The sequence below is a fragment of the Penicillium brevicompactum genome (genome assembly GCF_028827555.1).
Source record: "Penicillium brevicompactum strain IBT 35665 chromosome Unknown utg000003l_segment0_segment0, whole genome shotgun sequence".
NCBI classification, from domain to species: Eukaryota; Fungi; Ascomycota; class Eurotiomycetes; order Eurotiales; family Aspergillaceae; genus Penicillium; species Penicillium brevicompactum.
Window position 1 is genome coordinate 2,256,343 of NW_026623206.1, and position 12,090 is coordinate 2,268,432.

General features: G+C 50.4%; 4 protein-coding genes across 4 annotated transcripts; 2 read left to right on the forward strand and 2 right to left on the reverse strand.

Moving 5' to 3' along the window:
• Window positions 1-8: 8 nt before the first annotated feature.
• N7506_004741 (origin of replication complex subunit 5 family protein) lies at window positions 9-1,790 on the forward strand (the record flags this gene model as incomplete). Its single annotated transcript, XM_056954035.1, has 3 exons — window positions 9-158; window positions 226-603; window positions 660-1,790. The coding sequence occupies 3 exons, from the start codon at window positions 9-11 to the stop codon at window positions 1,788-1,790; spliced, it is 1,659 nt and encodes a 552-aa protein (XP_056812924.1).
• Window positions 1,791-2,051: 261 nt separating this feature from the next.
• Window positions 2,052-4,215, reverse strand: N7506_004742 (uncharacterized protein; the record flags this gene model as incomplete). Its single annotated transcript, XM_056954036.1, has 10 exons — window positions 2,052-2,239; window positions 2,302-2,443; window positions 2,498-2,928; window positions 2,985-3,073; window positions 3,124-3,164; window positions 3,211-3,295; window positions 3,347-3,377; window positions 3,531-3,690; window positions 3,759-3,862; window positions 4,185-4,215. The coding sequence occupies 10 exons, from the start codon at window positions 4,213-4,215 to the stop codon at window positions 2,052-2,054; spliced, it is 1,302 nt and encodes a 433-aa protein (XP_056812925.1).
• A 1,050-nt stretch (window positions 4,216-5,265) lies between these two features.
• N7506_004743 (plasma-membrane proton-efflux P-type ATPase) lies at window positions 5,266-8,695 on the forward strand (the record flags this gene model as incomplete). Its single annotated transcript, XM_056954037.1, has 5 exons — window positions 5,266-5,712; window positions 5,792-6,109; window positions 6,183-6,413; window positions 6,474-8,589; window positions 8,649-8,695. The coding sequence occupies 5 exons, from the start codon at window positions 5,266-5,268 to the stop codon at window positions 8,693-8,695; spliced, it is 3,159 nt and encodes a 1,052-aa protein (XP_056812926.1).
• A 1,086-nt stretch (window positions 8,696-9,781) lies between these two features.
• On the reverse strand, window positions 9,782-11,599 carry N7506_004744 (T6SS phospholipase effector Tle1-like catalytic domain-containing protein; the record flags this gene model as incomplete). The annotated part of the gene is made up of 3 exons (XM_056954038.1): window positions 9,782-10,857; window positions 10,907-11,033; window positions 11,084-11,599. 3 exons carry the CDS (start codon window positions 11,597-11,599, stop codon window positions 9,782-9,784), a joined length of 1,719 nt encoding a protein of 572 aa, XP_056812927.1.
• Between the last annotated feature and the right edge of the window lie 491 nt (window positions 11,600-12,090).

Below are 12,090 nucleotides of genomic sequence, written 5' to 3' on the forward strand. Positions count from 1 at the left end.
GCTTCAGGATGCCGCAACTTCCTGTCCGTGGAACAAGTGTCTACAAAGTCCCACACAAAAAGGGACCTCCCATGCTACCAGCCCAGGTTGCAAGCTCGCTGAGCGCCCAATGGCCCTGTCGTGAGGTCCAGACGCGGCAGTTAGCCAGCCTCTTGAGTGTAAGTTTGCAAACTACCAAAGCGAAATCAATATACAAAGAACTGACCCAATATGCTTTCTGTATAGCGTCATACGCCTAGCCCGGCCGCATTGGTTATCAATGGCATCTCTGCGACCTGCAAATCAACTATTCTCCGCGCCGTCCTCTCCACAATCCAAGTGCCGCATGCTTTTGTCCGCAGCTCGGAATGCATTACAGGCCGACATCTCCTGACAAAGATACTATGGAATACACTTGAGGCAGTGGGCTTGAAAGAAGAGTGGGAAAAGGCTGGAAAGGGACGTTGCGATCATGTCAGTGGTTTGTCTGTGCTTCTTGAGGAGTGCCTGCAACCACAGCCCAATGCGCAGGGTCGCAAATTCGTCTTGGTGCTCGATGAGATCGATAGACAGAGGGAGGCATCGCCCACATTGTTATCGGCGCTGGCCAGATTGGGAGAGATTGTGAGCTTGTGAATGACCAAAGGATCTTGGAATTATGGGCTAACGATCAAATCTAGATTCCGTCACTCTGTGTGGTAATGGTTCTCAGCTCAACCCCCCGTCCGCTTTTCCTTCAAAGCGCAGGAGTGCCACATATCAACTTCCCTCCTTACACGCGCAGAGAAGCCATTGAGATCATTCTCAACTCGAATGCGCCGACCGTTGAGGGCCTATCAGATGAAACCATTACGCATATCTACCCATACTTCGTCTCAACGGTGTACGACTCGCTCGTTGGACCAACAGCAGGCTCAATCCCGAATTTCCGCTCCATAGTTGAGAGACTCTGGCCTCAATTCATTGCGCCCGTCTTGAACGGCGAGGCTGCGCCAGGCGAGACAGGCGAATGGGATTTCTCGCGCTTGCTTGTCAAAAACAGATCTATCTTCCGACACCAGGGCGAGTCAGCCCTTGTACATCGCATTGTTCCCGACGAGACGACTTCCAGTATCACCAAGGCTCCGCTGGCAAAGACAAAGACAGTCATGCCATCGGCGCTTCCTTCCCTGCCGTACTTCTCAACCTTGATTCTCACATCTGCTTATTTGGCTTCACACACGCCCCAACGACTGGATACAATTTTCTTCTCGAAGTTCTCGTCGTCGTCGCTTTCAGCGCGTAACAAGCGAGCTCACCACCGTCGTCGTTTGAAGGTGCTTTCTCAAGCTCAGGCTGAAGAAAGACAAGCTGCAAATGACTCTTCAAAACCTAAGAGAGGTAAAGGCAAGCGCACGAAAACTCGCATTACAAAGTCGACTCTGTCCTCCGCCTTCGCGACTTCTTCGGCTACCACGTCAGCTGTCGGAGGTGGCGCAGGCATCACGGGTCCTTCGACCATTCTGACAGCACGCTCATTCCCACTTGAACGTCTTTTGGCAATCTACCACGCTATCGATCCCAATCCGCCTGCTACTGCTGTTCGTGTTGCGGCAGTTGCGGATCGAATCTATGCTGAATTGGCGACGCTGCGTCGTCTACGTCTTGTTGTTCCTGCTGCTAGCCATAATGGTATGGCTAGCAGTAGTGGAAACACCAGTGCAGATGCCGGAGATAAATGGTGTGTCAATGTCTCTGGTGATTGGGTCGGGGAATTGGCCAAGGGCATTGGAGTCGAAGTTGGTGAATGGTTGGCAGGTGGTTTGGATTAAGGTGTTTTGTAAGATGCTGCATTAGTTCATGGGAGTAGTCTGGTTTTTGCATTGGATCCTGATATTGAGATCAAATATACCCTGGTTGATCATTTCATTTACACCTACGTAGAGAAGTAGCTGTAACTTGATATGGTGTTTTCATTAGCACTGCTCTCTACCTCAAGTATCGTCCTCAGCCCTAACCAATATCAGCGACAACGCTGCGAGACCAGGGAGCCCAGACCCCAGATTATGCATGCCCATACTTCATGGCCCCAGCTATGACCACTCATGTATAGCCCCCTGGGTGCTAACCAAGAGACTGTGTGACCGTGGGCCTCGCCATTGGGGGTCATCGTGACCCCGGTCAAATTTAACTTTGCCAGTTTGATCAGACTCCCCAGCTGGGGTCTCCACGATCTGACCAGTCGTCAGGGACATGAAACAAGGCCTCTTGGCGCGGTTGACTAGTAAAGAGAATGTCAGGAGGATTGATCCAAAGGCGAATTGAATTACAGAGTGGACTCACCAGTTGCCAACAGCCCCAGCTCCGGGCAAACATCAAACCTGGGCCACGGCGGAGCAAAATTAAGCCCGGGATACTGCCTGTATGGCACAGTTTTTCCGTTTGACTCCTTCTTGTAGCGGAGGTCATACGTGACCACATGTTCCTGCAGAATGATCGTTAGGGTATGGGAAATTCACACATAGTGGGGAGTACTCACCACATCGGCGCGATTTGGGCCTCGGGAGCGACCTGTCCCGCCGACGACGATCCTATGTTCATCGATGGCTTTGATATCGGTGACCAGTGCCCCGTACTTGCAGGCGACGGCGCCGTCGGCGCTGGTTCTAGAATCGGCCACGAACACGGACTTTCCTTTGCCGCCAGCGGCGATGGTGTTGGGAGTCAAGAACTCGGCTGCCCACACATCGGTATCCGACGTGGACTCGGATTTGTTACGGCGGGCCGAGCGGTTGGTCCGAGTTGGGGAAGTCCCTAATGGTCTGAGATCGGTCCAACCGTCGGGCGAGGGAGTGAGAAGATTGAGACCCGACTGAAGGCCGATGGCGAATATGGGAATAGTCCCTGTTGAGAGAGGGGTGGCAACACGGGGGAGATTGTTTCCTATGCTCAAGAGATGAACAGTCGGACCTTTAGAATATGAGCTAGGGGCCTTGAACATAGCAAAAGCGGGGAGGGATTCATACACTCTGGACGCAGGTATTTGCCTCCATCATCTGGCGGTGGGATTTGAAAAATGCGGAGCTCGGAGCCCTGATGATCGAAGAGACCGGCCCTGAATTGTTAGTAAGAATGAGCATGTATGTCTCGATAGTTGTGTCTTACAGGACATGTCCGGTGGGGCTGATAGATGAACAACATGGGTCCTGTATGATGTTAGTGAAGCTTTTATCAAGAGGCCATCAAACGTACCAGGGAGGGAGTTTGCCAGTAATACACTTGCGATTCGGGTGAATACTGCCACCTCGAGTGCTCGTCCTCGACTGGGTAACATACGCTGCTATTGTTAGTAAACAGGCAGCGGAATAATGTATGAGTTTCTTCTTACGAAACATGAGACCCTTTTGAAAAGTTCGCGACTGTCAAGAATTAGTCATGGTTGGAGACGATCAGATATTTAAGAAACTTGCTTTCAAAAATTCCACCATAACGGGAATCTCGATGGACGTCAAAGATGGAATGCATGGGTGCAGTCTGGCCATAATCATAGAGTGTCTTTCGGCTCATCTCACTGGCGCATTGAATGCCCCGGCGGCTCAACATGTCATCGTGTGATAAGCTGAGAGATCCGAGCTCTTCGAGGAGACGATTTGAGGAACTAGTTAGTAGACGAGACCGTCTGACACGTTCCTTCGTCTGGCGGTCATTCATAGCGGCAGCCCTTTGTGATTCCTGTGTCGAGTTAGCGGATGGGTCAAGATAGAGCTAAAGACTAGGTGATGGATGGGCTTTTGGCTCACGGCAGTATCAAGCTTGCGACGTTTCACGTCATCTTGTGTGTACTTTGCTTGTTGTGATGCTTGGTGATTGGCTTGGATCTTGAAATACTTCCTCTTCACCTCGTCTGTTGATAGTTATGGTCAGTCGGAGTCGGGTTGATAGATGAGAAGGTTGAAGGGGACTTGGAAGTCCACAATGGGTGGGTAGAAGAGAAATTAAATCAAGTGGCCAGTGACGCGTGGAATTCAACTTGATCTTGGTAAAATGCAGAAGTCACAATTGCTGGTGAGGACGCCACGAGGGAGAAGATAGGGAGTATAAAAAGAGGCAATCATTGAGGCCGGGTAGTCTCGTAACGCATTGAAGCAACCCAGTGTATCCTTGAGAACTCTCAACCCATTGAAGTGATCACAGACGTGACATAGGGCTCGTAAACATGGACTCACCGTAGTAGAAACCTGGGAGTTCTGGAGCCATTTTCAGCTGGTCAAGACTTTTCTTCCCTGGCCACTCTGCGCAACACCACGTCGAGATGGAACAACGTCGAGAAAAGAAGCTAACGCTCTAGGAAAAACAGATTTCGTAGAATCGAATTAACTGGAATTAACAGCACTCAGTATATCGTACTTCAACGAAAATTGTCAAGTTGAAATGCGCAATGACGTGGGTGTCTTATGTAATCACCTCGTGACCTTTGCCAGGCCCTAAGTCCGATCTATAAAGTCCTGTCCTGGTTGAATGTGATTTTTACTTGGTCTTTCGTTTGGAGAATGTTGGACATGAATTGAAGGTTAGGATGATGTGGTTTCGTGAGTTTCAATTCCCAGGGACCTGTTTGTGTTGCCACTGTCAGGTGGCTGTTTGGATGAGTCGCCGAGAAGCAAGATGTTGGTGGTCACCAAGCGTATGAATCGATACGCTTAGTCGTCGACGCAGAGCGAGCCCATGTCGATTAGTCGTAATTTGAACCCACTCACTTAATTGGCCAAGCCTCCCGACTCATACTTCGGGCCACCATAGTTTGAAACTCTTCCCATGCCGTCGACTGATCATTCATCACCGATCACATAGATCAACAGACCCTTTCTCTTCAACAGCTCGAAGTCAACGAGCAAAGCCGGTCAAAAGGTCAACCCCCGGGACTTCGGCACGTGCCAATGGCGCACCGGTGTATTCGGGTCGCTCCTTCGGCTTCGCTGCGCTTTCTCTTTACCTCCTTCTTCGTCCCCGCCAGAACGCGTCGGGATAGTCCTTTTCTTCAACCCATTCGTCCAAAGCTTGCGGTAAGTGCTTCAGAGACAAGAAAGATTGTTGTTTGAGTTTGTGCCCGCGTTATCGCACAACAGCGCTCGCCTGCGGTTGCCCTAATCATTTGTTGCCCTGGTGTGTTGCTCAACGCAATCTGGAAATTTCCAGCTTGCTGAATGCTCTCATTCTCTCTGTTCTGTCATCTTATTGCACCTTTATTGGGATAAATGGTTCCAGAAAGTTGCTGACTTCTCTAGCATTGCCTGCAAGATCGCCACCATGCCTCCACGCGGGGCCGATCCGGCAGACAAGCGCAGCAGCCCTCTCAGGAGCCACCCACCCGCCCTTCCGCTTGCTAAAAGACCTGAGGAGCACCAAAAGCCCTCAGAAGTCGAAAGTGGAGCTGAGTTGCTGGGAAGGTTTCCGTTTCGATGCAGCAGCCCAATCAACTTCAAAGGCTTGCGCACCAGCGATGCAGAGGATACTGCTTCTGACAGCGACAAGAACAACAGCGCCTTCGGATTGAAGCGACAGGTGTACAGTAACTCTGATGTCTTGGACGAAACTGTTCACTCCAGCATGTCCGAAAGTCCTGAATTTGAGAGCAAGCTAGTGGCTCCAATTGACCAGGGAAAATGGGATCTGCCAAACTCCTCTCTGGCTGAAGAGTCCAAGGATGAAGCAAAGCCTCTTGTTGGTTTGGGAATTCTTGGCCTCGAGTCCAAGGTGAGTAATGAGTTGACATTTATGCTGTCATTGACAGCGACCCCGAAAAACAGAATGGTTCGGCTAACGGCATTTCAAGGATATGTCTTTCCCCGAAGAGTCTCTCCACATGATTCAATCCCAGGAGGAGACCGAGGAGAGCCTGACCAGTCTCATCAATGAGCTGATAGCTGAAGAGGGCAATGACATTGTTCCAGACACCCTGGTTGCTTTGCCCGAGAAGGACACTCCCTACCCTTCCCTTCTGATGGAGACGGACTACCATGAAGGTCTCACCGATGAGCAGGTTGCCGACCGTCGCAAGGCACATGGTCGCAACTGCCTGACCCAGAATACGACAAACAACTGGATCAAGTTCTTATCGTTCTTTGTTGGTCCAATCCAATTCGTCATGGAGGTGATTGACCCCCCAATTTGTTTGGTTATTCAAGATCAACATGTGCTAACATATTCTTCGTTGTATATTCCAGGCCGTGACTGTTCTTGCCGCTGGCTTGCGCAGCTGGATTGATTTCGGTATCATCTGCGCGCTGCTGCTCCTCAATGCCATTGTCGGCTTCGTCCAGGAATACCACGCTGGTAATATTGTCGCAAATCTTAGGAAGACACTAGCACTCAGAGCTTTGGTCGTTCGAAACAGCGATATTGTGGAGATACAGGCTGAGGATGTTGTTATTGGCGACATTGTTTATCTTGAAGATGTGAGTTGAAGTCTGCTGGATGGTATGCCGTTGGAAGCTGACAATCTATCTTCCTTTCAGGGATCCATTGTTGCAGCGGACGGCAGCATTATCGCCACGAATGAGATCATCCAGGTCGACCAGTCCGGCATCACGGGTGAATCTCTTGCAGTCGAAAAGGCAAAAGGGGACACTTGCTATGCATCTTCCGCTATCAAGCGTGGCTCGGGATACATGGTAGTCACGGCAATTGGTGACCACACCTATGTCGGCACTGCTGCAGCCCTTGTCCAGCAAGCTCAGCAATCCCCTGGACACTTCACTCTTGTCCTGAACGGAATGGCACGCTCACTTCTCTATCTGGTAATCTTCACGCTGGTTGCGGTATGGATCTCAGGATTCTATCGATCCAATCTCATCATCCAGATCCTCGAACACACTTTGGCGATTGCAATGGTAGGTGTACCCGTTGGACTTCCCATCGTTGTAACCACAACCATGGCCGTGGGTGCGGCATATCTAGCCAATCGCAAGGCAATCGTGCAAAAGCTATCCGCTATTGAGTCCTTGGCTGGAGTCGAGATCTTGTGTTCGGATAAAACTGGAACTTTGACCCGCAATGTCTTGACCCTGGGAGAACAACACCTTGTTCCTGGAAATACAGCAGCCGACCTCATGTTGATTGCATGTCTTGCCGCAAATCGTAAGAAGGGAGGCATCGATGCTATCGACAAAGTCTTCCTGAAGGGGCTTCGTCATTATCCCGCCGTCAAAGCACAGATCGCCTCATACAAGACGTTGGAGTTTTCTCCATTCGACTCAGTCTCAAAGAGAGTGACTGCGCTTGTTCAGTCTCCAGATGGCGAGCGGATTACTTGCATCAAGGGTGCCCCACGAACTGTCCTGCAAACTGTGCTCAAAGAGACTGTGCTCAGTGAGCAGTTTGTCGCTCAGTACAAGACAAAGGTTCTTGAATTTGCCACTCGTGGCTTCCGTTGCCTCGGGATTGCTCGCAAGCGCGAAGGCCATGACTGGGAGATAATGGGAATTATGCCGGTCCACGACCCCCCTCGACATGATACCGCCCAGACGATTGTTGAAGCCAAAAGTCTCGGCCTCTCGATCAAAATGCTCACTGGTGATGCCGTCGGTATTGCTCGTGAGACATCGGCCAGACTTGGGCTCGGAACCAACATTTACAATGCTGAGCGGCTCGGGGTGACTGGTGCTGGCTGCATGCCTGGATCCGAGGTTGCTGACTTTGTTGAGGCTGCAGATGGGTTTGCTGAAGTATTCCCCCAGCACAAGTACAGTGTCATTGAGATCCTGCAGGCTCGCGGTTATCTGGTTGCCATGACCGGAGATGGAGTGAATGACGCCCCCTCGTTGAAGAAGGCCGATACCGGTATCGCAGTTGAGGGCGCATCTGATGCAGCTCGATCCGCTGCCGACATTGTGTTCCTGGCACCCGGTCTGTCGGCCATCATTGATTCGATCAAGACATCTCGCCAGATCTTTCACCGCATGTACTCGTATGTTGTTTATCGGATTGCTTTGTCCATTCATTTGGAAATCTTCTTCGGCATCAAGATCTTCATCGAGAATGAAACACTGGATCTTCGCCTGATAGTTCTTTTTGCGATATTTGCCGATATTGCGACTCTGGCCATTGCTTATGACAACGCTCCTTACTCCCATGTCCCTGTCAAGTGGAACACACCAAGACTGTGGGGTGAATCGATTGTGCTGGGTTCCCTCTTGGCCATCGGAAGCTGGGTAGCTTACACCACAACGCTCTTAGATGAGGGAGGTATTGCTGCGGTGAACGGCTTTGTCAGTCAGAGGCTGCGTGATGAAGTCATGTTCCTGGAGATCTCGCTGACCCAGAGTTGGTTGATCTTTGTGACTCGGTCGTCTGGTGCTGGCTCCCGCTCGCTGTGGACCAACAAGCCCTCGATGTCTCTTTGCGCTGCGATCGTAGCAATCGATGTCACGGCCACGCTGATCGCTTGCTTCGGTATCTTCGGCTCGATGGTACACCCGCTGACTGCACTCAATGTCTGGGTTATCGCTTCCGGGGTGACTTGTGCTATCGCAATGGCGTACATCCTGTTGCACAATTCGCCCACATTTGACAACCTGATGCATGGTAGATTACCTCGCCGCAAGGCCAAACCGCGGTCTTCTGAAGACTTTGGTAAGTTGAAATCCCATTTGTATCTCAGGCATGGAATGGTACTCACTAACCGATCGCAGGCCTCAACATGCAGCGCATGGCCAATCAGCATGAGGCGACCACCTGAAGTTTGTGGATTTGAGAGACTTTTCCAATCGATGAGATACCTCGGCGAGAACAAGGTTGAAATCGATTGAGGTGAATGGACATGTGTGTCCCTGGTGAATATTAACGAAGCGAATAATTTTTTAGGACGGATTTGCAAGTTTGTGGAAACCTTTCGCGGGGCTTCTGATCAAACCTAGGAAGATCGCGTCGATATTTTTATCAAGTCAGTGCAGACAGAAAAATGGATAGTTTTCCGTCGATCTCGTGCTTCGCTGAATTCTTATCGTATCCTTGGTTGCTCAAGGTGCATACTCACTTGTGTTTGGGAAAGAAAAAACAATGAGGCCGTATGGCAAGCGTACCGGGCTTGAAAATAGCTTCTCAAGCCCAAGTGGAGCCATGGGGCCCCAACAGACGGTGCGCTCAGGGAGTCGAGTCGGGTCGGGTCGAGTCGAGTCGATGAGGACTGCCTTTCCGACTGATCTTACGTAGAAACGGAATTGGAATCTAAATCGACAAACAAGGCGAGTGCCATCACCAAACGACTCAACTACTGCAGACATTCTTGTTCCATTTGAAATAGGCCATTTTTTGGAAATTTTACTCTTCAACCTAAAGCCAGAAATCGGATCGTACAAACCGGGGGGAAAATCTGCACTCCAATGGGTCGACTCGGCGATGCTTTTACATAACCAGCTCCCTGTGAACAGATGCTTCATTGCTTTGATCAAATCCCCCATCTGGAGACCCTGGAAGTCTGGAAGAAAATGCCCTACGAAGCTGTCTGGTATGGGATGCACTTCACGGCCAGCATAGCCACGCAGCTCTAGGGCTACCCAGAATACTTATCACCACTGGTTAACAGTGCCATATTGCCTGGAACATTGCAGCTCAAACTGAAACTAGACCACTTGCCCACAGGCGATTGCTGCGCATGGTTTGGCATGTATGTTGCCGATAAAGTGGAGTTAGGGCTCGTCATTTGTGATTGCAACTTTTCCCCTCTGCGGCTCTCAAGACTGAGTAATCGGTTTTACTAACTAACAAAGCTCTGAAGAATATTGATATTGACTGCATTAGGCCATTTCTGGATTCGAGATACACATTAACTGGAAGTTCGGTCACCCCACCCAAGTCGCGAACGAGGAGTCTTGATGTCTCTGCCCAACTCAAAGTCCAAGGCATCAACATAGTCATAAGCTGAATCTCCTTCAATCGCCAATCGCTCATAAGAGTTGACATCTGCAGACATCTCCCACTCAGGCAGGACTTCATCTTCAGAGGCCCCAGGGTATCTCAGGCGGTATTCATACTTGCCACCTTTCCTCCGGCGCTCATAGTTATCACCCACCAGCCAGATGGGCCGATACTGTTGATTCTTTGGACCGCTCTGTATTTTCTCCACTCTGTATCCAACAACAGGGTGGATGCGCTCGAAAGTCTCACCGAGCTTTTGTCCATTTGCAATTGCATATCGGCCTGGAGTTCGTGGTCGAGACCCATTGGCAATATAGACAATTCCAAAGTTGTCTGGCAGGTCGCCAAGGCCCCAGGTATAGACGCGATCATGCATATAAGCGGGCTTGTCGCTGGGCGTGAGGGGATGCAAGATGGATGAAGTTACCCACTCGCTACCACGTCGAAGCCATTGTCCCCACGATTCACTTTGTCGCTGCTTCATGCGCTCATTGTACCAGTGAAGAGAATTGTTTATCTTGGACAAGCGGTTCCGACGGGCGAGTTGATCTTTCTGCAACACTTCGTCGTTCAGGGAGACGAAGCCTTTGATTTGATCCAGCATCCAGGCGAATACGATGTTGGACATTTCTTCCATATTGCCCTTGTTCTCCAAGGTGAGGGTCGACCCGCCACCGATGTTGACATGAACTCCTGGGAACCAGACTTGGAGCAGCTTTGAGGGGTCCTTTTGACTATCTTCCATCTCGAGAAGTTTGCGCGAGGCTTCATTCTTGGCTTTCAGCACACGGTTGATTTCATCAATGGTTGGTCTTTCAGTCAACAAAAGATCCAACCATGCTTTCGTCGCAATCTTGTGGACTTCTTGCTGTTTCAAAATATCCCCAGGCAAAGCTTTCGTCACGATTGGAACATAAAATAGTGTCGGAGTGAATACAGCACGATGCTCATCTAAGGCGAGCGCCTGGAATGCATGTCTAATATCTTCATGTCGGTCAGCCAATTCCAAAAAGCAACAGAGCGTCATTCATACTTGGAGAAAGTCCAACATTATGCCACTCGGGCTTGTCCGTCCTCGTCAACCATTTGGGCACCTCATACCCAAAGACCTCCGGAAATCCAAGAGCCCCAACGGTATCAAAAACACCCACAACCTCAACCTGCCTCGACCCCGGCCTCGCCCATTCCCCCTCCCAACAGAATCCCAAACAATCTTCTCCCCCTGCCTCTCAACAGGCTGGGGATCCGCAGGCTTCCCATCATGCCATTCAAAATAAGCATCGCTTCCATAAAACCTCTCACCAGTAACCGCAGGATGACCACTCTTATACAATTTCCAAATCTCGGGAAAATCCTGAATATCAACCTTTGAACAAATTCCCAGATCGGAAATCAGACCCGCGACAGCGCGCGCCGTATACGCACCCCGTGAGAATCCAAAGCATAGAATCTGATCACCGGGGTTCCAATTCAGCACGCAGAAATTATACGCTTCGATAACGTTGCCTTCCAGGTCTTTGCTGGCGGGGGCTTGGCCATTTGTTCCGACTCCGGAATCATACCAGACAATTTGTTGCCATGTTTTGTCAGTGGTTCCGACGCTGCTGATTGCGCGGCAGAGTCGGGTTACGTTGGATGGGACGCTGGTTTTGCCTGAGACGGCGGATTGGCCGCTGCCGTCGCAGCAGATTATTAAACGTTTGCGGGATGGTTGGGGGTCTGACATGGTTGTTTGGAAGTATGTATTCTTTGGGTATAAGGTGCAGGTCCATTATTTATGTTTCTTTGTTTCACTCTGCAAGTACTCCGTATACAGGGCTCAGCTGATGGTTGCGCTTGCCACTTTGCGGTCGCTTGAAATCGCCGTGGTTGGGAAGGCTTTCGATGCGATCGGGAATTATAGCCCTAGTTGGAGCTATTCCCAGCTGACATGGCAATCTCTTTTTTAGCTTGATCACAGTTGATAAAATTATGCTCAAACATTTCAAGATCACCGTATCTTCACTCAATCACACTAAGATTATAGAAAGCCTTCAGGATTAAATCATAGTGTCCGGGGCACAGAGATACCTGGGGGTTGAATCCATGCATGCCCAGGTGTCATTGTTGGGGCGCTCCAGCCGGGAGCAAGCAGGTGTTCGGGGAAGCCCGTGTGGCGTGGCTAGCTCAAACAGCCCCGGGGACATCTCATGCCTCCGCCACTTAAAACTAAGAGAT